Source organism: Hyaena hyaena, unplaced genomic scaffold (genome assembly GCF_003009895.1).
Source record: "Hyaena hyaena isolate Hyena2069 unplaced genomic scaffold, ASM300989v1 scaffold_102, whole genome shotgun sequence".
NCBI lineage: Eukaryota > Metazoa > Chordata > Mammalia > Carnivora > Hyaenidae > Hyaena > Hyaena hyaena.
In genome coordinates, this window is record NW_024080734.1 from 2,892,270 (window position 1) to 2,917,263 (window position 24,994).

Consider the following 24,994-nt stretch of genomic DNA (forward strand, 5'->3'; position numbering starts at 1 on the left):
GGTTTGCCGGAGGCCACAGAGACAAAGCGAAGGAAAACACAGCGGGTGCTGCGAAGGAAGGAAGGCGTCTTTGCGGGTTCCGGGCCCCCCCGGTCCAGTCTCGAACCCCAAAGGTCGGCCCCTCCCCCTACGCGCCCGCGGGGCCCCTTTAACCGGACGGCGGAAGGGGCGGCCGGGGGCGGCGGGCAGCGCCCAATGGGCTGCGCGGAGCGTCACTTCCCGGCGGCGGGAGGCGAGCGGCGGGTGTCGGGGGCGGTGGGCGGCCCGCGGGGGCGGGGCGGCCGGAGGAGGCGTTGGCAGCGGGCTGGGACCCACGCGGCGCCGCGGCCCACCTGGCCTGCAGCGCTCCCACCCCCGGCGGCGGCGGCACGATGCCCTTTGACTTCAGGAGGTGAGTGTGGCGACCCCGGACCCGTGGCGGGAGGTGCCCGGGCACGCCGCGGACCCCTCTTGCCGGCACGCAGAAGCAGCCCCCAGCTCTGTGCATGCCTCGACAGGCCCTCAGGGACCCGGGGCGGGCCCCCTGCAGCACACAAAGCCGGCCGGAACCGCGGAGGGCCCCCTCCTGCAGGGAGAGGCAAAGGCATCCACCTTCGGGCCGCCGCACCCCTTCCCTCAGCGGAGCCGCCTCCCCAGCCTGGCCCCACACCACGCTAACCCGCATCTGCGCCCCCATTCTGGGAAACAGAGGAACTCCCCCCCCCCAGATCCCCAGATGGGGACGAACGAGCCATCCCCCTCCTGCCGTCCGTGGAGTCTCTTTTCGTGGCCCCTGCTGACAGGTGCGTCGGGGCACCTCCAGTGAGTCCGCAGGGGTCTGCAGCCCCATCCCGCCTGGCAGCAGCTGGAGGGTTTTAGGTTTCCGTAGGCTGAGGCTGCCCCAGCCTGGGCAGAACAGGAGGCCTGTGCCGGTCCAGGTCCTGTTCTCTGGGTATGGGGGGCACCACGGGAAGGGGGGAGGCCAGGAGTCCCCAGAGGGCCCAGCCTGGTCTGGCCTTGGCTTTCTGCAGTCACTACAATGGGTCCTTTGTAGGGTCCGGCTGCTTCATAGCCCACGTTGTGCTGGGCTAGGCCTTCTGGAAGCCTGCCTGGGAAGGGGTCTCCACCAGGCTTTCCCCTGAGGTACGGAGCCCCAGGGAATGCCCTGGCCTGAGGCAGCCACATTTCCGGGGTCTGGCCAGGAGAAAGGCAGGACTTTGGAGTAGGGGAAGAGCTGGATTAGAATCCTGGCTCTGCTCCCTCCACTGAGCAGCTCGGTATATTCTGGAAGTTAGGGGCGAAGGCTCTGGATTCATTCAGACCTCCCCTTAGCTGTGCAGCAGGATAACTTGGGCAAATGTCTGAACCTTCTCCGTATCTCTAAAATTTACCACCTGCAGACTGGGGCTAAAATAAGGTCCTCGCCTGTGGGGATTGAATGCATGAGAAGCGCATAAGTCAGAGCCTGCTGTAGGGTTAGAGCTCAGGAGGAGGATGTTAGAGCTTTTCCAGGAGGTCATTTCTTCATCCACAAATGGGGATTCTGATGCCTCACAGGAGGGAACTCTCCCCCTCTCCTGCCCTTTCCCTCCCTCCAGGTGTGAGTGAAGTCAGGGTAAAGTGAGAGCTTTCCCAGGAAGAAAAGCCTGGCAGTGACCCCGATGCATTGGCTGATGTGGTACTCCAGCCTGTCCTGGGCACCGATGCCATCTAGCAAGCATCCCGCCCCTTCCATGAAGCCCAGAGGCTCGCACCCGGGTCTCAGACAAATGCTTGCAGACCCAGGGCAGTTCCAAACAAAGAAAATCCCTCTGATGGAATTCAGGGGCAGTCCTTCTACTGATAGTTAACATCGGGCCGTGAGAGCTGTGGCTGGCACGTTGGATTCCTGGTTCCATAAAGCCTCCCCTTACCAGGCTGATAATAAAGGTTCCAGATCTTCCCCCTCCCATCTCCATGTGATTTAGTAGGTTCTGGTGATTTTGACTTTGTTGGAGAAATCACTGCTTTTGGTCACTTAATCCTGTCTCTCTGCACTTCCTAACCCGTTATCTTAAAAGCAGGAAGTTGATGCTCCACGTTGAGCGTCTTGCCTTGGACCGTCTTGCCTTGGACCTCGTGGGAACTAGACTGAAGGGTGGGCCAGGGTTACAGGTCAACGAGCAGCATCTTACCTGGTGCCCCTTGAGTTGGTGGCTTGGAGTGCCCTGGTACCACAGGGGCCCCAGCTAGATGAAGTGTTGTAATACGTTTTCTTAAGGGCTTGGGCTTACCACAGAATGGTGAGAATAGATTTCACCACTTCGCATTTGCCCTTTGGGGGACAAGACATTTCTGCCCAGTAACCTGTACTTTTAAAGGTCTGTTAACTCCAGGGCTCAGTTTCTGAGGAAGGTTCCACCATCCTGCACATCTTCTTCCTCTTCAGTGTTCATCAGATGTTTACCGTGCTCAGCACTCTGCCACGTGGCCCACAGTACCCAGCTGGGTGGCGGGTAGCCGTGCCCTCTCAGCACTGGAGGGAAGAGAGGAGGGTGTTGTGGGTCCCAGGAGTGGGAGAATGTATGAGCCAGCGTGCTTGGGGCATCTGCCCCTGTACAGGCACTGCAAGGTCCAGACTTGATGTCTGTTCCTTTGTCACCTGTGAGAGGGAGTTTTCATCTTCATTTTAAATCAAAGGACAGGGAGGCTGACAGGTGGAAGCTGTTTGCCCAGGGCCATATGTTGGTGAGCTGGTGGAGTTGGGATTTGAACTCTGGGCTATTAGCTCCAAAGCCTTAGCTCTGGAAGAAAAGGGAGAGCTTGGAGGGTCCCACGGTCCTGTTAGATCTCTTAAGAACTATGGGGGAATAGAAAGGGGTACTGTGATTGGAACCCCACCCCCAGTTCAGTGTCCTATGACTTCAGGTTTTCTCTGTTTGAGAGATGCAGGCAAGTAAAATGTATGGAGCTCCTTACTTCTCCGCCATCTTGCCTCCTCCTCCCCCTCTCCCAGTTCAAGGCCTTCCTGCCTGTTTTGGTGCCTTAAAACCAACCAGAAACAGGAGGAGGCTGGGGGGAATGGCAGACTCTTGCCCTTTCTTATCAGCACTCTTGTTTTCTTAGTGCATGTGGGATCGATCTTGCACAACTTACCTCCTGTGTATTCTCCTGTCTGTGAAATGGACATGAGAGCAGTAGCCCTTCTTGAGAGGATTCAATGAATCAATGTGTGTAAAGCATTCAGACACAGAGTATGCACCCAATAACTTTTGGCCGCAATTTTCATGATTGGTGTTATTTCATGTAAGCACCTCTATTTCCTAACACTGTATAATTCACCTAATTATTATGCTTATTCTCTTTCTCCCTGCCATTAAAACATGAGCTCCTTAGGGCAAAGATTTTTATCTGTTTCATTCTCTGTTGTAACTCCAATACCTAGAACAGCACTTGGGCCAAACTTGTCCTTGGAAATGCCTCTCCAAGTCTGTCCAGGACGCCAAAGACATGGTGTGATTTGATACGTCGACTCTTCCTTTACTGGGCAGATTTTGAGCTCTTGTTGGAGAATTTCCTCCCCCTTCCTTCCTTGAATGTGCCCTGAATTGGTTTTGGGGGTTAGGGGAGGAGGGATCCCGGGACTGCAAAGATTACTCGTGTTTGCTTTGCTCCTGGTGAATTGTTTCATTAACTGCTGGCCCGTTTCTGTTGTGGAACTGGCCTGTGGCTGAGATCCGGGGGCGTTGGCTCTGAGCGTACCCAGTTCCGGCTGGCTGGGGTCAGCAGCACCTGCCTACCACTCCGCCTGGGCTGAGGGTGGAGGACAGTTCCTGGAGCCCAGGCTGGGAGGAGCCTGAGCACTGCCTTCGGAGAGGCAGAGGGGGCCACTTTCCCACAATGGAGGCCCCCAAGTTGGAACCCCTAAGACCCGAGTGTGCTGCTGCCCCGTCACTGACCAGCTAGCTTAACTTCTCAGAGCCTCCGTGTCCTATTTTGAGGACATGTGGTAACCTTAAGTGCCTCAGCTGGTGTGTAGATGGAGGGGCACACAAGGGATCCCTGCAAGGTAGGGCCAGTTACGTAATTGGTGGGGCCCCGTGCAACACGAAAATGGCAGCACCCCGTGTTGGGAAAGTGTTGAGAATTTCAGGACAGACCTAGCAGAGCATTGAAATCAGCATGGGGGCCCTCGGAGCACGGGGTCCTATGTGACTGCCTAGGTCAGACGCCATGCTGTGGTGCCTGGGTTTGACCCCAGACTTCCTCAAGAACCCCGAGTGAGCTTTCCAAAGTTGACCGGTGTGTGTGTGTGTGTGTGTGTGTGTGTGTGTGTGTGTGTGTGTGTATTTTTATAGTGAGCTTTCCCCAGTTCACCTAATTTTCTCGTGTCCTGGTTTCAGCCTCCAAGCAGGGCCCATTGCTGTGAGGATCCAGTATGAACTCCTTAGCTCCTCATGCGGCTTTGTCTGAGGGGGGCCCTGCAGACCCTGAGCCTCCCTCACTCCCTACACCAAGCCAAGCCCCAGCTGCCGCCAGGGACTGTGAGCACATAGTTAACACTCTGCACCTAGTAGTTATCGCAAGTGTCTGTATTTCTATCCTGCCTCATTTCAGAAGTAACTTGAGGAAACTGATAGAAACATACTTCACAACAGTTTTTTTAAGAATATAAATTGACCGGGGTGCCTGGGTGGCTCAGTCGGTTAAGCATCTGACTCTTGGTTTAGGCTCAGGTCAGGATCTCGCAGTTTGAGTTCCAGCCCCAAATCGGGGTCTGCACTGACAGTGTGGAGCCTGCTTGGGATTCTCTGTCTCCCACTCTCTCTGCCCTTCTCCCGCTCAGGGACATGCTCTCTCTCTCTTTCTCTCAAAATAAGTAAATGTGTGTGTGTGTCACACACACATACCACACAAATGGAATTAAAAATGAGGTCAAAAGGGAAATGATTAGACCTGAGGAAAAACGGTGTGAAAACGAAGCCAGTATTTTGTGTTCATGGAGCAGTTACTAGTGCCTGACATGATTGTAAGAATCTTACCTGTATCGACTCATTGACTCCCACAGCACCCCTGCAAGGCAGACACTGTTGTCCCACTTTACAGATAAGCCACTTGAGGTGCAGCAGAGTTCAGGAACGATGTGGGTCAGCACAAGGTGCTCAGGATGGATTGCTGCCTCCTGGCTCCAGAGCCCCACTTGTTCGCTGTAAGTAAGTTCCTCTCAAGTTTTCCCCCTTTCATTTACCAAGTGCAGACAGAACGGGTGTCTCCTCTAACGGGATTCATTGGGTTTCTCATCTCTAATTCTTTTCCTACAGTGCTCATTAAGAAGCTTAAAGTCACTCATTTTTTTCTTCTTTTTTTTTTTTTCTTTTTTCCTTCCTTTTCTTTCTTCCTTTTCTTTCTTTCTTGCTTCCCTTCCTTGCTTCCTTGCTTCCTTGCTTCCTTCCTTCCTTCCTTCTGCCTCTTTTGGTCTGACACCTGTTTTGGAAATTGTCTTTAAAGATGCCAAGTAAGGGTCTCATACTAACTTAGAGCATCTCACTCCGGAGGGTCCAGATTTTCCCACTTTGGCCCCTGGGGCTTTAAAGCTTAGAACATCAGTTTACCTGCTCATTGGGACCCAGAAAAGATGGAAAATCTGTCCCCTCGGGGCGGTTTGGACTCCTGACTGTGATACCTGATATTCTGAGAGGGGCTTTAGCCAGCTGTGGCCTCGATAAGTGCCGTTTCCCATCTGGTAATCCTTTCCGGTTTTATTTTGGAGTTGCTGCTGGGCTGTTTTCATCAGGCATTAGAGGGTCAGGCAGGGCGTGAGGAGGGCATTTGGGGTGATGCTTACGCATCCCCTCTGTCTCACTGACCCTCTCAACACTGGCTGGCTGTGCATTAGAATCACTGGTGGAGTTTAACTCAGGCCACCCTCCAGACCCAATAATCAGGATCGGAGGGGGAGGGGCCCAGGCATCCGTACTTTTTAAAGGCGCCCCAGCACACAACCAAGACTAAGAAGATTGCTTGAAACCCAGAGAACGAGGGCAGCCAGAGGTGGAGTAGGGACTTGCAGGGAAGGCTGGGGTGCAGGGTCTGGTCCCACCTGTCACTCTGTGTGACCTACAGCAAGCCATTTCCCTACCTGGGGACTGTTCCTCACCAGTAAAGGGGTCGATAAGTGGTCTTACCTTTCCACTGACGCCCTTGCTCTTGAGAGTGTGGTCCCCAGACCAGCAGCTTCAGAGTCACCCGGAGCCTGTGGGACATGCAGAACCTCAGTGCCCACCCCGAATGTGCATCTGTGGTTTGATAAGACTCGCAGGTGGTTTGGATGTGTGGTGGGGTTGCCAGAGCCCTGCTCTAGATGACTGATGCAACTCGGCCCCTCCGAGTCCGTGCTCCGTACTGTGCCCCCGCCTGTGGATTCACAACATGTGTGCACCTTTCTAAAGTCACTTAGAAGTCCTGCGTGAGAGTAAGCCGAGTCACTGGTTTCAGTGCAGCTTTTGCCAAACCAATTGTCCAAGCCACCAAGTGGTTCATGAGGCACCCGGTACCCTTTCTCAAAGATAGTGTGGGAGACCGCCCTAATTGATCCCTTAAGGAAGTAGTAATTAGCCTAATTGTCTGCTGTCCACTTTAACATTCAGGTCTGTTAACTTAATTACGTGGGTTGTAGATGCAGGAAAAGTATAGGACAGGAAAAAAACCGCCTAACACTAGCATGTGTTTGTTTAAAAAAAATTTTTTTTAATGTTTATTTCTGAGAGAGAGAGACAGCGTGAGCAGGGGAGGGTCAGAGAGAGAGGGAGACAGAATCTGAAGCAGGCTCCAGGCTGTGAGCTAGCTGTCAGCACAGAGCCCGACGCGGGGCTCAAACCCACGAACCGTGAGATCATGACCTGAGCCGAAGTTGGACGCTTAACCGACTGAGCCACCCAGGAGCCCCAGCATGTGTTTGTTTTTAAAAGTCTTGGCCGTTGGGAGAGGCGGGACAAAGTCAAGGTTCCCTATACTGTCCAGAGCATGGGGTGCATAGGTGCTTTGCAAATCTACTCTCCCTGAGGGGGCATTACTATGCCTGTCGTCCATCCAGGGAAATCGACCTCAGAGATGATGATCGCACAGCCAGTGCATCAAGGGGCCCTGGGGACCGGTGTGCACCTGACTGTGTAGTCCTCCCCCTGAAGCCCCTTCCTCCTGCAGCCCACTGGGCGGCACAGCTGGACAGGAAGCAAAATCCATTTGAAATGGATGAAATGTTCTGTTTCTCCAAAAGGTGAAAACCCTGTTGGAGATGAGAGACCTGGCTGTTACGAAACCGAAGTACAGTCACGGTCCCTGGAACATTGGGTCCTGGTGTTGGGGCAGCCCCTCTGTGGCCTTAGCTCTTTTTCTCCCTCGCCTTCAGTCTAGAGGCCAGACTCTAGAGGAGGAAAGGAGTCAATGCTCATCTCGCGAGTTGTGCCTGACGGTTCCTCAGCTTGTGATGGGCGAGTGCTCTGCTGGGCCCATCACGGGACTTACGTCGCCCGGGCCCCACGAGATACAGTTATTTGTAAATTGGTTTCTTTTCATTTTCTTTTTTGAAATGAACATACCAAAAATTGGACTTTTCTTTTTGTGTTCTCTTCTATGAAATTCGAGACCTTATGTCGTATAGCCACCTCCGCCCCCATATGGATACAGAACAGTTCTGTCACCCTAGGAAACTCGCGTGATCTCACTTTACAGTCACGCTGCTGATTCGGTGTTTTAGAAATTGTGTGGTAAGAATGCTTAAGATGAGATCTACCCTCTTAACGAACTTCTAAGTGTGCAGTAGCGTTAACCGTAGGCACAGTGTGGTAGAGCAGACCTCTGGAACTTTCATATATGACTGGAGCTTTAGACCCATTGAACAGCAACTCCCCATTTCCCCCTTTCCCCAGCCCTGGCACCCACCATTCCACTGCCTCTTTCTATGAGTTTAATGGTGTTGGATACCTCGTGTAAGTGGATTCGTGTAGTATCTGTCCTGTGACTGGCTTGTTTTATTTGCATAATACAGGATGCATCCATATTGTTCCATGTGGCAGGATATTAAGGCTGAATAGTATTCCACTGGACATCTGACCACATTTCTTTGTCCATGGACATTTAAAGTTGTTTCCACATCTTGGCTGTTGTGAATAATGCTACCGTGAGCGTGGGGGTGTGGGTTTGTCTTCAAGATCCTGATTTCAGTTCTTTCGAATAAATATCCAGTTAACAGGATTACTGGATCATATGGTATTTCTGTTTTTAATTTTTTGAGGCACCTCCATACTGTTTCCCCAGTGGCTGCACCAGTTTGCATTCTGACCAATAGCACATGAGGGTTGCTTTTTCTCCACATCCTCGGCAACACTTACCGTTTGACAGTGACCATCTTAACAGGTGTCAGGTGATAGCTCATTGTGGTTTTGATTTGCATTTCCCTGATGATCAGTGATGTTGAGCAGCTGTGCATATACCCTGTTCCCCATTTGCACATCTTCTTGAAAGAAATGTTTAAGTTCTTCGCCCAGCTTTTAGTCAGGCTATTTGTTTTCTCATTTGTTTGTCTTGTTTTGCTGTGGAGTTGAAGGAGTTTCTTCTATATTTTGGATAGTAACCCCTTTTTAGATCTATGGTTCACAAATATTTTCTCCCAGTGACAAGGTTGCCTTTTCACTCTGTTAATTATTGCCTTTATTCAGTTTTATTATTTGTTTGTTTATTTTTAAAGCCGTTGAATTGCACGCTTTATTTTTTTTTAAGTTTATTTACTTATTTTGAGAGAGAGTGTGTATGCTCATGCATGGCGGGGGCAGAGAGAGAGAGAGAGAGAGAGAGGAGGAGGAGGAGGAGGAGGAGGGAGAACACCGGGGGTGCTTTGACCCAGAGCTTGCCCCTCTCTGAGTGGCACCCACGTGGTGACCCTAGACACCAAGGCATTGACCTGTGGTGAGAGCAAAAATGATTGGTGGCATGCCCGGAATCCCTCAGGGCCCAGGCAGGCAGCTTGGTGGGTGATGGGGTGTGGGCTGGGGCCCGCCGGAGAGCAACCCTCCCACCAGGAAGGGGCAGCTCTGGTGTAGCTCTGGGGTTCTTTGCTCCTCACATTCCCCGGTTTTTCAGGAAATGATGAAAATTTTATAAGTTGTGTGAAAATGGCTAGTAAGCATTTCCAGTTTTATTTTTGTTGAACATGAGACTGGGCCAAATCCACGCCTCCTCATGGCCGACAGTGGCCCATGCCGACAGCACGTAGCCCGTGTGTCACACATACCAGTGTGACCACACACTAGCTGGGTGGACAGGGCTCAGGGCAGAGCCCCAGGACTCAGAGGTACTCTGGTGGGCGTGGCCTTGGAGCCTGAGGCAGGGACGTGAGGGTCCCCTGGGTTTGGGGTGAGGCAGCCTTGGGCCACGGGGTGTTCCCTGGTGGATGGTCCTGGGATGGCACGGACGGCCCTGTCGGTGGCCCGGCCCTCCCTCTCCGGTGGTCCCAGCCTGCTCCAGATCACTGGGTGTGTCTTCAGGTGGCCTTCAGGGGCTGTGCTGTGGTACCAGCGGCACCCACAGTGGTCCCTGTGTATCGAGTGCCAGGCTGACGGCCTTCCTCGGATTCCCTCAGTCGATCCTCACATTGAGGAAGAACCATTTATCATTCCCATTTGCCTGGTGAGGCTGCTGGGCACAAAGAAGGGACAGGACTTGGCCAAGGTCACACATACTGCGCGTGACGCAGCTGAGACTCGAAGGCTCATCCACGATGCTGGAGCTGGCTTTCTTAACAACACTCTTGTGTCCCGGAGGCGAGTGGTATGAATTTCTTGGGGCTCTCCATGGACAAGCCTAATGTCATCCGCCGTCCACTTTGTTGTGTTTACAGTTCCTTTCTTTGGAAGCCTTGGAGGGACTCTGGGTCACTGGAGAGGAGGCCGGGCCTGGTGATCATGTCCTGTCACCATACACACCTATGGGCAGGAGGTCACCACCAGTGAGCCCCTGCTGGGGACCCAAGCAGTGGGGTGCAGCCCCTCCAGTGGGGAGCAGCTAGGGCTGGTCTATGGAGCCCCCGTCTGAGGCAGGAGTGGATGGTAGAGGCGGGGCCGGTTCACTGAACATATTTATTGGGGCCCTACCATGTGCCAGGCTCTGTTCTAGAAGTTGGGGATATAGCACTGGTGCAGAGAGATCCTCCCCCATCCCCCCAAGCCCACGAGACTTGTTTTGTTTTGGCATTTGCTTTTCTCTCTCTGTCTCTTTTAAATTAAATACACTTCATATTTGGGAATAATCTAGACTCACAGAAAATTTGTAAAGGTAGTCCAGCTTTCCCTGTGGCTCACAGCAAACATTCCCACATCTGTTACACCTAAAACATTGGTATCAGCACATTATGATTAACTAAAATCCGGACTTTCTCTGGACTTTGCCTGTTTTCCACTGACGTCCTGTTACTGCACCGGGATTCAATCCAAGACCTTACCTTGCTCCAGTGGTCCTGTCTCCCCAGTCGCCTATGGTGGGACACAATCCGCAGCCCTTGTCTTTCGTGACCTTGGCAGCCTTGAAGAGCACTGTGCAAGTGTCCTCAAGAATGTCCTCCAGTCTGGATTTGGTTGGTGTGTTCTTATGATTAGACAGGGCTATGGGTGGAGTGCCTTTCGCAGTGCATCCCGTTCGGGCTGTCACGCGGTGTCAGTGGTGGTGGTGACCTGAGCTGGCTCGGACAGCATTGCCAGGCTACCCCCGTGTTGCTCCTCTTTTCTTTTTTTTTTTTTTTTAAATGTTTTATTTATTTCTAGGAGAGAGAGAGAGAGAGAGACAGCGTGAACAGGGGAGAGTCAGAGAGAGAGGGAGTCACAGACTGAAACAGTCTCCAGGCTCTGAGCTGGCAGTCAGCACAGAGCCCTATGCAGGGCTCGAACCCACGAACCACGAGATCATGACCTAAGTGAAAGTCGGACGCTTAACTGACTAAGCTACCCAGGCACCCCTCCTCTTTTCTTTTTCTTTTTTTACTTTTAAGAAAATGTTTTATTTAGTTTTGAGAGAGAAAGGGAGAGGGAGAGCATGAACAGGGGAGAGGCGGGGAGAGAGGGAGACAGGATCCAAAGCAGGCTCCAGGCTCCAAGCTGTCAGCACGGAGCCCGACGCAGGGCTGGAACTCATGAACTGCGAGATCATGACCTGAGCCGAAGTCGGACACTCAGCTGACTGAGCCCCCAGGCGCCCCTCTATTGCTCCTCTTGATCAGCAGTCTTTCTCTCTCCCTTCCTCACTGTGGAGTTGGCCCCCTGTAGGGAAAGCCACTGCAGTGGGGACCATCTGTCACATTGCAGGGGGCAGAGGTAGCATCACGGCTTGGAGCGGTCATTCCCTTAGGCCCCAGGCACTTTCAAGAAAGAGCTGAGAATGAGGCCTGTTAAGAGGAAACTTGGAAGCACTAGGAGTGTTTCATCCAGTGCAGGGAGGTGTTTTAAAGACTTGTCCACAGTCTGATAGGCCCCCTACAGTACACAGGGTGCTGGGCCTGTCCTGAGCCAGTTCCTGTGGATTCAAGAGGTGACTGTTGGCTTGGATGAGACAATATCTCCCTATTTGCCTCCACCAGCAGAAATCTTACCCACCCTCCTCAGCCAGCCTTAAGCACTGCCTCCTCCAGGAAGCCCTGCCTGTTCTTCCTGAGTGGCAATGCCCTCCCTGACCATACCAGCCCCTCCTCTCGCCATCTGGCTCTGTGCTACGTGCCTCCCTTGCTCCCTTCTTCTCTGGCTCCAACGACTCTGGGCTGTGACAGCGTCACACTTGTGCTCTCTCCTGCAGGACCCAGCCTAGGGACCGGCACATAGGACGTGGCATTCCCTGGGTGATGTGCTTTGCAGAGGCACATGGCATTATGACAGAGGAAGGCCTTTGTCTATCTCCAACAGTCCCGGGTTCAATTTTCAGCTGCATTACTTCCTAAATGTTTGACTTTGGGCAAGATGCTTCACACCTCAGCCTCATTTGCTTCATTGTAAAGCAAGTATTTGGTCACAACTGCAAATAGTAGTGTATGGCTCCCAGGATTGTCATGAGGCCTTGTTGCGCTTGTCTCTGTAAAACCCTTAAGACCACCTGGCATCTGTTAGGTGCTCAGTAATTATTTGCTACAGAAAAAAAAGCACCAGGAAATCTCGGCTGTTGTAGAAGATTTATTTCCAGGCTGGCAGGAAATTAGAACAGAGATGCCGCCTTTCTATCAGCCTAAGTCAGCTACTTTCCATAAACAACCTGAAAGTCACAGTGATTGAAGGCAGCAGAAGTTCATTTCTCACTCATGTAGAGTCCCAGGGTGGCTGGGGATGCGTTGCCCCTCACGGGTTCCCAGAGACCCAGGTTCCTTCCATCTTGTGGCTCTGTCTTCCCCAAGGGTATGTCGGATCCTCTCCCAGGCTTGGCACTGGGGAGAGAAGGATGTGGAGGACCAGGTGGAAGGTGTGGGTGTGACACCATCGCTTCTGTCCTGAGCTGGGGACCCGTACCCACGCAGCCGTGGGAGTGGTCAGAGATCCGGGTGTGCCGGGTGCCTGGAGGAAGGGAAGAGGATGGGCTTCGATGTGCCTGTCATTCGCAGAGGTGGTAACTAGCTGCCGCCAGTGCTGCTCAGCCTTCTGCCGTTCTGGTCCCAGTTCCATAATTTGAGGGCACATTCCTAAACAACGTGTATTATTTACTTAATTTTTCTTGAAAGTATTCAGTTGTTTAACTTCACATCCTTATTTATAAAAGGTAGCTTTATAATGTCTTTGAACATGGCGAAACCGTATCACCCGCCATAAATAGATACAAGTAATTGCAGGGTTGTTCCGTTCTGGCCAGCTGGTGCCTGCCAGCATTGTTCAGTCTGCTAGAAAAGGGATCGGCCAGTGCCGGAAGGATGAGAGGCCTGAGACTTCTTCACTGTTTGCAGAATGCTCAAATGAGAACTGAGCAGGGATTAACCACACTGTGAAGTCCAATGCCACTTAACTGCCAGGTCACCCCCTGCCCCCATATTATCTGAAATCACCCTAGGTCACACTGGTGGCAGGGAATGCAGGCTTAGGGGACAACTAGCACACAACATGTACAGATCTAGAACTTGGTGGAGGGAGAGGTAGGTGGGATGTACCCTTTCACCTCATAGCACTTTACCATGTTATAGTTTGCACCTTGATCTGGGGAAACTGAGGCCCAGGGCAAGACATGAGCCTCTCCACCACCACCACCCACCCTTTGCCCCCACTGCCCCCACCACCAAGGCCATACAGCAGATTTGAGTGCTCCTTCCGCTGTCCCTGGCTGCTGTCCTTGGCTAGGGAAGGATTCCTCTGCCAGGTGCGACTGCACTGGGCCGGGGGCGTGTGGATTCGTGCTGCTCTCCCACCTCTCTGTCCCTGGCACCCATTACCCGCCTGGTGCACGGGGCCGGGTTTGCACAGGAGTGCCAGCCTCCCAGGCCTGCTTCAAGGAGCCAGGAAATCAAAAGGCAGCCTGGGCCTGCCGGGGAACGTCACCCAGTCACGGGCCCTGTCGGCGAAATCAATTTGTCTGGTGACAGCATCAGTTGGTACTGGCACCTGGGAAGCCGCTTGGCTGTGTGCTGTTGAAGGGAAGCCTCCCCGTGTGTCCTGGCATGCCCGTTTGACGTTGTTTTTTCCTCTTGACTGGGGCGGAGTCCTCAGAGTGATTTGTTCACAGAGTAGAGGCGCAGCTTCCTCTCCTAATTCCCCATGCCTGATGCACCATCCTCCTCACTTATAGCAACACTAGGCTCTGCCCACTGAAAACAGGCAGTGTGCCCTGGGCTCCCAGGCACACGGCCAGAAGGTATTGTTATTCCCATAGTGGCGATGAGCTGGAGGCCCAGGGAAGTGGGGTTCATCCATCCATCCATCCATCCATTCATTCATTTAAAGATTTACTGGGGAAGATTCCAGTGAAAACAAGACTGATGTTGTCTTCACCTTCATGACACTTCCAGGCTAGTGGGGAAATATGGGCAGACAACGGTGAACAAACAATGGCATAAAAAGTTCTTCTCTGTTGTGGTGAGTACTGAGAAGGCAGGAAAGTAGATGGGGCGCTCAAGAGTTCGTAGAGGAGGAACTAACTGGATTAGCTTGGCCATCTGGTACTCTGCCTCCACAAAGACCCTCCCAGACTGCCTCTTCAGTCTGCTTTGGGTCACCTCCCACCCCTTCCCTGGCTGAACATTTTTATCATACCTGGGAATGTCCTTCAGATCACTGAGCACAGTTGTGATGATCTGTGTGTGCCCTTCGTCATTTAACATTCTGTGTGGATGGAGCCTAAGCTCTTGAGAGCAGGGGCCAAATCTATTTGCTTGTCACCATCACAGGGTCCTGGTGCTGAGGCCAGGGTCTGCGCACAGCAGATGCTCCGAAAGTATTTATCAAATGAAAGAGAGAGGCCGGGAGGAAGGGGCCAGTCCAGCTGGAGTCAGATCCCAAGTATGGGGATGGGGGGGGGGTCCATGCTCTCCCCACCTCACACCTTCCACGAAACAGCTCAGAACCCTGCCCCCCAGCACCTGGCAGAGGGGTCCAGACCCACTGGGGTTGGGCGCTTTGTTGCCATATCTCTGCATTTGGAAAAGTTTCTAGTTTTCTCCTAAGGGTGTAAGTGTGTCTGAAAGGATTTTTATGTCTCTAGCAGTGAGAATGGAAAACGTTCCCTTCCTACTGTGTCCTGAGGAATTGGGAACTCACACATTACTAAGGCCCTGCCCAAAGCGGGAATGGGTAGCCGGCTGCCTGTCCTAACGCGAGGCCACTGGCTATCCCCCACCCTCACTGACTCACTTGCTTGAAATGGCATGTTAGCCCCCTGAATCTGAGGCGGGGGAGTTGGGAGGGAGAGGATACCTGACGTTGCTTGCTCACCCCAGCTTAGGGGTTTAGCCTGATCGTTCCCATTTTGAACAAACAGACTCAGAGCAGTTGAGGGCTTGGCCCAAAGTCACATAGCTGGCAAAGTAACAGAACCAGACCCTGAACTTAAGACTTTCTGACCTCCCCAAAATGATGCTTCTGTTAGATTCTTGACCCCGGAGGCTTAGCCCACCCATTTTCAATTTCAGTCTAGAATGGGCGGGTTTCCCTAGTCACCTCGGCCCTGTGTCCCCCACCACTGTGACCCCCTTCCCGTGGCCTCGTCTGGTCCAGGGTACACCTAAGAGTCTACATTTCCAAAGCATCCTCTGTGATTCTTTTTTTTTTAATATTTTTATTTATTTGTAGGAGAGGGAGAGAGAGACAGCGTGAGCAGGGGAGGGTCTGAGAGAGAGGGAGACACAGACTCTGAAATTGGCTCCAGGCTCCGAGCTGGCAGTCAGCACAGAGCCTGATGCGGGGCTCGAACCCACGACCCGCGAGATCATGACCTAAGCGAAAGTCGGACGCTTAACCGACTAAGCCACCCAGGCGCCCCAACATCCTCTGTGATTCTTAGGGTCAGGTAAGCTGGGAAAAGCCCAAGGAAGACTTCACGGTTACAATTCAAATGTAATTTTGAAGCTGAGTACCACAAATCTGAATGAATTGATAATGATCACGAAAGTGTGAAAGTGTCCTGTGGGACAGAAGAGTTTAGAAAAACCTTAGAAGATGAAGCGCAGTCTGCAGATGATTGTTTTCTCTGTAGATGAGGACACTGGGGTTCAGAGGGTTCACACAGCTGGAAAGGGGCCTCAGGAACACAGCTTTCCTGAACTTGAACCCCATCTTTGTTAGTTTGCCATAGGAGGCGTTTGCATCTTGGTGAGTGCTAGTTAAGGCCTCAGACCCTTCCCAATGACACAGCTGTGGGTTTTGACCCCTCTGTCCCTGGTACAGAGACCTAGACCTGACGTGTTCTCTGCAGTCAGATGTTTCTGGAAGGAAGGAAGTGAGAAACTGCAGGTGCTAGACAGGTAGGGGTGGGGTGATGGTAGAAATACACTGAGTAAGTAAACTTACTGAGCATCTCCTGGGCATTGGGTTCAGTGCTAAACACTATAAATATGTTATCCTATTCACTTCTTAACAACGAACCCATGTGAAGTAAAAATGGAGGCTCTTCCCCATTTTGCAGGTGTGTCAACTGAGGTAGTGATTTGCTCCAGTGTTGGTGTGTGTTAAGGATCTGGGCTAATTAGACTCAGTAAATATGGGAGTTGGGAGGTCCTCAAGATGGATGGAGCCAGCCTCGTGTTTTTGGACTTGGGGGACCCAAGATTTTGAGAGCTGAGGGGTCCCACCTGAGATCACTAAGCCATCAGGTAGCGGGGGCTGGTTTCTCTCTCAGACCTGTCCGACTTTCTCCAATCCAGCTTTGGTCGTCCAAGCTATAAAACTGGGTTACACTCGAAGCCAGGTGGTTTGTCAGAGCTGAGTTCACCCTGAGTCAAAGGAGGTTCCAGAGGGTCCACCCACCTGCCTTCGCCCCGCCCTGGGTCGAGCCCCTTGCAGTGGGGCCACACAGGCACGTCACCCAACTTGGGCCTCTGCCTGCCCTGTCTCACTGGGGCATAACGAGTCACACACCTGGGGCTCAGCTTGTTCTAGAAGGGCTACAGCATGCTGCACCTGGGACGGCGGGGCTTTGTGTCCTGGTGCATCCACCCACGCCGTGCATGTCCTTGGGTAGCTCACCGCACCTCTCTGAGCCTGCCTTCTGGTCTGCAAAGGGGACATGCATCCTGACCGCCCCACCCCCCACCCCCCACCCCACCCCAGGGCTGCTGAGCAGAGTTAAGGAAAGACCCTCCCACCGCTCCTGGCCCATAGTAAGTCCGAAGTCAGTGTCACGGCCCTTGCCCTGCCTTCCCCCGTTTATGAAATTTCCTGACAGGCTTGTTTTGCTACCGCAGAGACTGAACTGGTAGCACTGGGATGTTGAATTCCTCCCCATCACAGATATTCTTTCATCCCCACATTCTTTTAAAAAAACTGAATTAAATGCCAGCATTTTTTTTTTTAAGTTTACTTATTTTATTTTGAGAGAGAGCACACTGGCATGCGAGCTGGGAAGCAGAAGGGACAGGGAGAGAATTCCAAGCAGACTTACAGATTCTATCTAGGACACTCCCTGGGGAAGGAGTAGAGAGGGGGAGAGTGAGGCCCAGAGGTGGCTTTTACTTTTCCAAAAGGCTGGTGCGTTCGGTCTGGGTGCCCTGTGTCGGCAGGCCTGCTTTCTGCTGGCCAGTACCCTCCACCGCCTCACAAGGTCTTCTGTGGGCCCCATACCACAGTGGACACCAAGAACCCAGGCACAGAGGTCTCCCTTGGAAGGAGCCGGTGGCCTTTTGGGATACAGCAGAAACCAGGGTTAAGAGCTTGGTCTCGGAGTCTGCCACCAGGCTGCCATCCCCTTGGTCTGCTGGGTCCCCTAGACCCAGGACAGAACTGAGCACACTAACAGATGTGTCGAATAGTAAATGAGCAGAGTTCGAATCATAGCCGCGTTTGAACGACAGCTTTGCTACCTGCTGGCCCCCTGGTTTGCCAGACCTTGCTCGCGTCATCAGTAGGGGTAGGGCGGGTGCATTCTTGCCGGGGACAGTAGAGCTTCAATGAGATCACGATGGGAAACCGCCCAGTGCCGCACCCCATCACTGGAAGCGCCCAGTGTGTCCGGTTGGGATTATTTTTGAGTTTGCATCGGTATTTGAACTTACAGGCTACCGCATGGGACGTGGCCCTGTGGGTGGCAGTATCACAGCTGTCATTTTGGAATCTTTCCCAGAGCATATTGTCAGTAAGAGCCCAGAGAAGGGACAGTGCGTGGGTTTGGCCGAGGGAGGGGAGCTCTGGGGAGAGCCACCCCTGTGTGTCACAAAAAGTGCCTGTTTGCACTTATGTGTGTGTGTGAGAGTGCAGTGTGCATGTGAGTGTGTACATATGTGAGAATGTGTTCATGTCTTTGCTGAAGGCCCTTGGGGTGGGTGGCCATTGTGCCCCAGCTGGTGTCCCAGTGCGGGGCTCCCAAGTGGGGGGTGTGGGATGTGGACTCGGTGTCCACCCTGTCACCAGGCTTAACTGGTTTGCCATGTGTGCTCGTCACCTGGAAGGATGTTGCACAGAAGCTAAGATACGTAGGGATGTCTATCAGGTGAACTGGCCCCAGCAAGGTTAGCGACTTGTGAGGGGCTCCTGGGTCTGCTGCTTCCTCAGTGGGACCCCTGGCCAGGTTCCCCTCTGCTGTTTTTGTTTATTTTTTATTTTATTTTAATTTTTTTTAATGTTTTTTTTTTTTTTTTTTTAATTTCTAGGAGAGAGAGAGAGAGAGAGAGACAGCGTGAGCAGGGGAGGGTCAGAGAGAGAGGGAGTCACAGACTGAAACAGGCTCCAGGTTCTGAGCTGTCATCACAGAGCCCAACATGGGCTTGAACTCACGAACCNGCGAAAGTCGGACGCCTAACCGACTAAGCCACACAGGCGCCCCTTATTTTAATTTTTTAATGTTTATTCATTTCTGAGAGAGAGAGAGAGAGAGAGACAGAGTGTGAGCGGGACAGGGGCAGGGAGAGAGGGAGACACAGAACCTGAAGGAGGCTCCAGGCTCCGAGCTGTCATCACAGAGCCCAACATGGGCTTGAACTCACGAACCGTGAGATCATGACCTGAGCCGAAGTTGGATCAGATGCTTAACCGACTGAGTCACCCAGGCACCCCCTCTCCACTGTTTTTAGAACACATACCCAGTGTTTCCCTCCTTGGTACCCCATCATAGCCCTGTAGGGAAGGAGTTGCCCATTTCACAGTTGGGAAAATTGAGGCCCAGGGAGTCACAGTCTGCCCAGATGGCTGGGGACAATTTGCTGGTTAAGATGCAGCTTCCCATGGTCCCATCTGGAGATTGTGATGTGGTGCATCAGGGCCCTGGCCTCTATATTTTCAGCAGCCTCTCTGGGGCATTGTAATGATCAGGAGAGTGGGACCCCACACAGGAGCTCCAGGTTTGTGCTCTGGCCCAGTTGTTTGCTCCGTCTGGTCAGTCATGGCGCCCTTCTGGGATGGCTTTGGTTACCTCAGCTGTGAGGTGGGGAGAGTACGATGGTGAAAGTCTAGTAATGTGAACATTCTAGAAGCAGTCGTGTGGCACCCTTAGGATCCAGTGAATACACATTTGTTGTTGTTATTCCGTATGTGACTTGTCACAAAAGCAATTTAAGAAACAAATAGAAACGCCGTCTGTGTAATATGTGAGGTGGTACAGGTCCCCCCCCCCCCGCCCCCTCACCCACCCCCCCAGTGGTGTTTAGAGGAGCACCAGGAAACACTGCTGGGCACGGATGGGGGTGCTGGTTTCCAGGAGGGAATGGGGAAGGGGAGGAAGCACACTCGTCTGCCGCCTGAACCCGGTCTGGATCCAGGGGACGCGGCCCCCGACACCCCCTCCCCCACTTCTCCACTGCGGGCAGCTTGCAGTTTGCAGCTTCCCTTCCAGCAGGGAAGGTGGACAGTTACACAAGTGAGAGTTTTCTGAGCAAGAGTGCCCAGGGGACTCTGGGAGTTCTGATGGAACTTGGCGCAGGGCTAGAGGAGGGCCTCCCCGCAGTGCCACCCCGGGACCTTAGCGACGGGCAGCGGGACCTTAGCGACGGGCAGCGTTAGGTGGATGCCGGGGCGAGGGGTCCCGTCCCGCCCAGAGGCAGGGGCGGGAGTGAAGTGTCAGCACACAGTGAGCCCGAGAGTGCGTCTGGGCCGCGATGAGCGTGTGTGCTGGACCCTTAGCACGATGAGGACGAGTTTGAGCCCGGCTGCCAAGTCCGATTTGCGGTGCGGTGGCCTGCAAGGCTGCGCTGTGGGGACAGGCCGGGGTGCACCCAGCGCGGGCCGGGACAGCAGCTGCTGGCTCTCGTAGCGTTTGCTCACTCTGCCAAGAGGCCTCTTTGATTCAGACTTTCCGCATGGACTTGATGTTTGGAAAATGTTGACCTTCAACTAATCAAATGTCGCTTATTAAATTGTAAGTCACATCCTATTCAGTTAAAAAAAGAAAAAGAAAAAAAAAGGACAATGGACCTGTGTCTTAGTTCATGGTCTGTTGGCAGGAGGCGACTTGACAGCACTTGAGTCCGAGACAAGAAGGGTGCCTTATCAGTGACCTCCCCCACCACCGCCACCGTGTCCCTAGGGGTGGGCGGCGTGTGGTTTCTGTGAGAGGCTGGCTGTCGTTTCTGTGAGGGAGGGCGAGGCTGGCTTAGCAGCCAGGCTGGAGAGGCGCAGACACGACTGGAATGCCAGCCTGGGTGAGTGGACTTGAGCCCTGCTCGCATGAAGGAGAGTCCAGTTGGGAAGGTGGGCTCTGTTGACGCAGGCTGGAGAGGAGTGTGGCCGTGGCAGCGGTAATTCTTGACGAGAGAAGGGGATGGCAGAACGTGCCCAAGCTGGGAGAGAATGAGGGGGCTTCCTGGAGGAGGGACCCCTGAGAGATGAGCCGGGGGAGACCCGCAGAGGGGAAGGGATGGCATTCCAGCTGAGACGCTCTGCAGCTGAGAGATTGGGAGGCAGGGATAGTGGTGTCAGAAAGAGTGGTGGTCACCAAGGCAGGTAGGGTGGGCCTAGTGTGTGGACCTGTCTGGCTGCACGTTTTGCATCACACAGTGGGGAGCCATAGCAGGTTCTTGAGCACAGGTGGTGCTTAGGAGAAAGAAAGGGATGATGTGAACGTCAGCATTCCCTAAAGCATGGATGAAGGGGAACCGAAAGCCTATTGGCGTGGGTTAGAGTGTTTCCCAGGGAAGGCAAGCGAGCATTTTCCCTGATGGGAGGACTACTCATTATTCACACTCTCCCGGAGACAGAAGACAGACTGTGGGGGCCAACTTGAGACTGAATTCGCACATATAAAATGCCTAAAGCGCGCTGCAGACAGACACATAACCCTGGAATTGTAGCCGAGGGTTTGAGGTCCCTGAAAATCTCACTGCAGGAAATTCACAGTTGGGGAAAATAGAATTGGGGCCCCAAGGCCACTCATTGACATTAGGGACATGTTGATGTATTTGAAGCTCATTAGCATAACACAGGGAAGAGAATACCCTTGATGTTTTAGGCATCTGAAACTAGGAATAAGAGGAATTTCTTTAGGCTTCATGCCCTCATCTGTAAAATGGGCATGATGAGAGCGCCGGATAGCACGAGGATCACAGGGGCCAATGCAGAGGAGATGCTTGGCATTGGACTTGGCTGGAATAGGTTCTCGGTTGATATGCCTGGAACAGTCCAATTCCTTCTCCCTTACCATGCTAACTTGGTGCAGGTATGACCATTTCTGTTCCAGCAGTTTCAGGAAGATGCTAATACATTTGTTTCACTTTCTCGCAGGGATGCCTTGAGTAAGAGACTTTTCCCCCTAAGTCTAGAACTCACTGCCCTGTGTGAACAGTCATAGCCCTGGCCCCACCCCCTCCCAGCTGTGGGGCCTCAGACAGGTCCCTCATCCTCCTGGGACTCAGTTTCCTCATCTGTGACAATGGACTAATAATAGTGTCCCACCCCAGCATTGTGTGAGGCAGAATGAGATCACGCATGTGAATTCTCCGTGGCCGCCGGGTGACTGACCTCTTCCTCCTGGGGTCCTGTGGATGCCCAGGACCCAAGGCAGCCCGGCTGCCTTACACATGACTTGGCTTCCTCTCCAGGTTCTTGTCTTCCACCTTCCATTAGAGCTGCTAGAGCAGGAATAATCAAATCTAAGCCCCTCTGTCTGCTTTCAGCCTTGCTTCCTTTTTCATTCCCCCAGGGCTCTTTGATCATTCATTGATTCATTCATTCACTCATTTATTTGCAAATTTTCATCCTTGTCACTGCACTGGGCACCAGGAGTCCAGCGGTGAGCTGGAGGGATATAGCCCCTGCCGTCACGGAACCTTTCGTTTCAACAATTAAACCCAACACCCGATTAAATTTGTTGTTCTCAGTTGACATGAGGGCTGTGTAGGACAACACCGAGGGCTCCAGGGCCAGAGTCTTCTAGGGATCAGGGAAACCTCACTACAGTGGCTCTCTGAAGATGCCTATGGTTGGGTGCATTAGGGATGACGGGGGGGAGGCCCAGGTGAAGGGAACAGCACAGGCAAAGGTTTGAGATGGAGAGGTAACTAAAGGCTGTGGGGCAGGGGACCAGGGAATGTCCGGCTGGAGGATTCAGCCGGGCCAGGCCATGGGGGCCTCGGAGGGGATGGTTGGGAACGTGTCCTTCATCCCGAGAAGCCTTCGGCCTGTGAAGGATTTTAAAATCTTCGTGCAGAGCTCACCCTGGACTGCAGGGGAGGGGCGGCAGAGCAGTTAAGATCCCTCTGCAGTGCTCACGTGAGGGTGGTGGTAGTCTGTACCATTGCACGCCCCAGGTCCTTCTTCAGTCACGCACCAGAGAAGCAGCTCAGCTGGTGCCATCGAGGCAGAATCCTTGTGCTGATACACAGATAAGTCACAGACACCAGGGCCGTGCATCCCAGGATCCTGGGGCGAGATGGAGCTGCCTTCGCCAAATCGCCGGCTGCCACGTGTCCACGATGATTGTGACGCAGGCCGCTCCCAATGAGCCCAGGGAAAGACTGTGTACTTAGACCTACTGTGAGCGCGGTGGGTCCAAGTTCATAGGCTCAGCCGAGCTTCCCAGCACTCTGCAGACAGGTGTGGGAGTGCCCTGTTGTCCAAAGAAAAAACAGGGCTGGGCCTTGGTGAGGGACCTCCCCGAGATCCCAAGGCGCCTACCTGCCAGGTGTTTTGGGCCAAAGTCCGGGCTCTCCCACCCTGTAGGTGACAGCAGGGAGAGCATGCCCGTGTCCTAAAGCACTTGGATGAGTAATGCTTGGTAGGTTCTGTGTGCGGCTGAGGGTCCTGTGGCTGGAGGAACATGCTCTGAGGTCGTGACTAATGGAGTTCACACTGCCTTCTCCTTACACCACCTGGTCCAGGCTCACTTTCAGATTCCCAGGATCCCCCAGGCCCGGGTGGGCGGCGGGTGGCCTCACTGGGTGGGAGGGCTCTGCTCCCCTGCATGCCCCCCGTGTCCCCTCACCCGGTGCATCCTCTCAGGCCTTGGGTGGAGGCAGGGCTGTTCCCTGTAAATACCAGTCCCCTTACATGCGCATTTTTCCTCTATGATTTTTCCTGTTTTGATGAAACACTGCTCTTGGCTGTGTAGGTTCCCAAGAGGGGACTGAGGCCCCGGCCCGGCCAGCCGGTCATTCAGGAACTTTGCTCCCAGGCCCAGCCCCACACCCAGCTCACATTCCGCTGGGGCCATAACCTTCGTGCTCTGTGTGAATGGGGCCCGCTTCCCCCTCCCCCCCCAATTCCCATGGTTCCCACGGCCACCTCCTTATCACTCTTCCCAGCTGACTGAAAAAGGCTATATTCTGGCCCCAAATTACCACCCCTCACCCCGTGTCCTTTCTGTTTTCTGTTTTCTTCCAGACTGAAGGGTGTGAAAGTTTACTACAGTTCACAGTCCCGCCTGCCTCTGAGCGCACAACACTGGGGCCTGACTCTCGGGCTGCCTGTAGGGGAGGGCCAGGGGTGCTGGCCGGTAATGTTAGCCCATTCAATCACCAGGCGGCACTGAGCGCCTACTGTGTACCAGGCATTGCCGCACGCACTGGGCACGGAAGTGGGGGAGGCTAACTGTATCACGGAGGTAACAATGCCATCCACCCACCTGGAAGGAGAGGTGTAGCTGCTGTCATTGGCCCCAATTTGCAGGCTCAGAGAGCTGACACAGGGTGCCAGGCTGAGGCTCAGAGAACTGTCGCGGGGCGCTAAGAGCTCCGGGTCCCTTCTCTGCCACCTCTGTGGGAATGGCTCAAAAAGCTTCCCTCCTTCAGGAATCGGAGAGCCCTACACAGTCCCCATACCAGCTCCAGCTGGGTGGGGGCTGGTTTCCAGCCCCCGCACAGGGGACAGCCTGCCCACCTGTACATGGTGGCCTCTACAGGGCCACAGCACAGCCAGTAGGTGGTGGCTCCGGGATTTGGAAGCTAGGCTTCTCCACCTCCAAATTCCAAAATCTGTTCTTTGGGGTTCTCAATTACACGTTGGCCTGGTTATCTCTGTTATCTCTGTTGCTTTCTTCCCCGCTGTGCCTAAGCCTCTGTCTTAATCACACAACTCTGCCAGCAACACTTGTGTTAGAAGTATTTGTCCTGAGTAATAAGCTTTCAATCTCACCTTTGATGTATATTTACTCATCCCCTACTCATACATGTTTGTTCATTATTTATTCATTCTTTCAACAAACAGCAGTTATTCAGTGCTGGGCCCCAAGTCAGGGCAGGGAGGGACAGGTGAGCCGCGAGCTCACAGGTACATAAGGCCCAATTCTCCCTGGGGGAGCAGAGGAGGGCCGGGGGCTGCGGGGAGGCCTTGATAATGTCATGGCCAATGCTGAAGCAGCATTCTCAGGGTACCTGTACCACTCTGCCTTGTCCTACCTATTAACCATTTCATCCCCACGGCTCCCCTCTGCAGTTATCGGGAGCTCGCTTGCCCAGGGTCACCCGGCTGGCGGCAGAGCCAAGACGCCTGGGTCCGAGTCGGTGCCCTCAACTACTGCGCCGTACCCTGTGGACGTGAGCTTGCCACACGGGGAAGTGGAAAGCGCACGTGCAGATCTCAGGGCGGCAAAGGAGGTTTGTGTGGCAGAATCGAGGCCCGCGGGCGCCTCAGTGGGAACCGTCCTTGGGCTGGTGCCCCGCACGGGCTCCGGACGCAGGTCGTTCCAGAGCAGGAGATGCAGAGGATCTTGTGTGAGGAGGAAGTCAGGGGCGTTAGTCACGCCTGTGTTTCTTTGTGAGCACAAAAACATATTCCAGAGCCAGAGCCCGAGTTCCACGGTGTTTGGAGCCCTGCCCAAGGGCCTGAGCTGGTGTTGTGTGGAGGAGGAAGGGCCTGGCCGGGGTGGACGCAGACTAGGCCAGCCTTGGCTGGAGCCTGGCTCTGTTGTTGACCGCTGGGGTCATTCAGGGTGAAACCCAGCCCGCCCTCCTGGG

At 53.6% G+C, this 24,994-nt stretch overlaps 1 protein-coding gene across 1 annotated transcript in view; it reads left to right on the forward strand.

Moving 5' to 3' along the window:
• The first annotated feature begins 264 nt into the window (after positions 1-264).
• ERGIC1 (endoplasmic reticulum-golgi intermediate compartment 1) overlaps positions 265-24,994 on the forward strand; it is a 101,772-nt gene continuing 77,042 nt past the window's right edge. Inside the window, exon 1 of the mRNA XM_039235723.1 lies at positions 265-391. Within this exon, the coding sequence (XP_039091654.1) occupies positions 372-391 (20 nt within the window). The 5' untranslated portion in view covers positions 265-371. The remainder of the gene's footprint in view (positions 392-24,994) is intronic.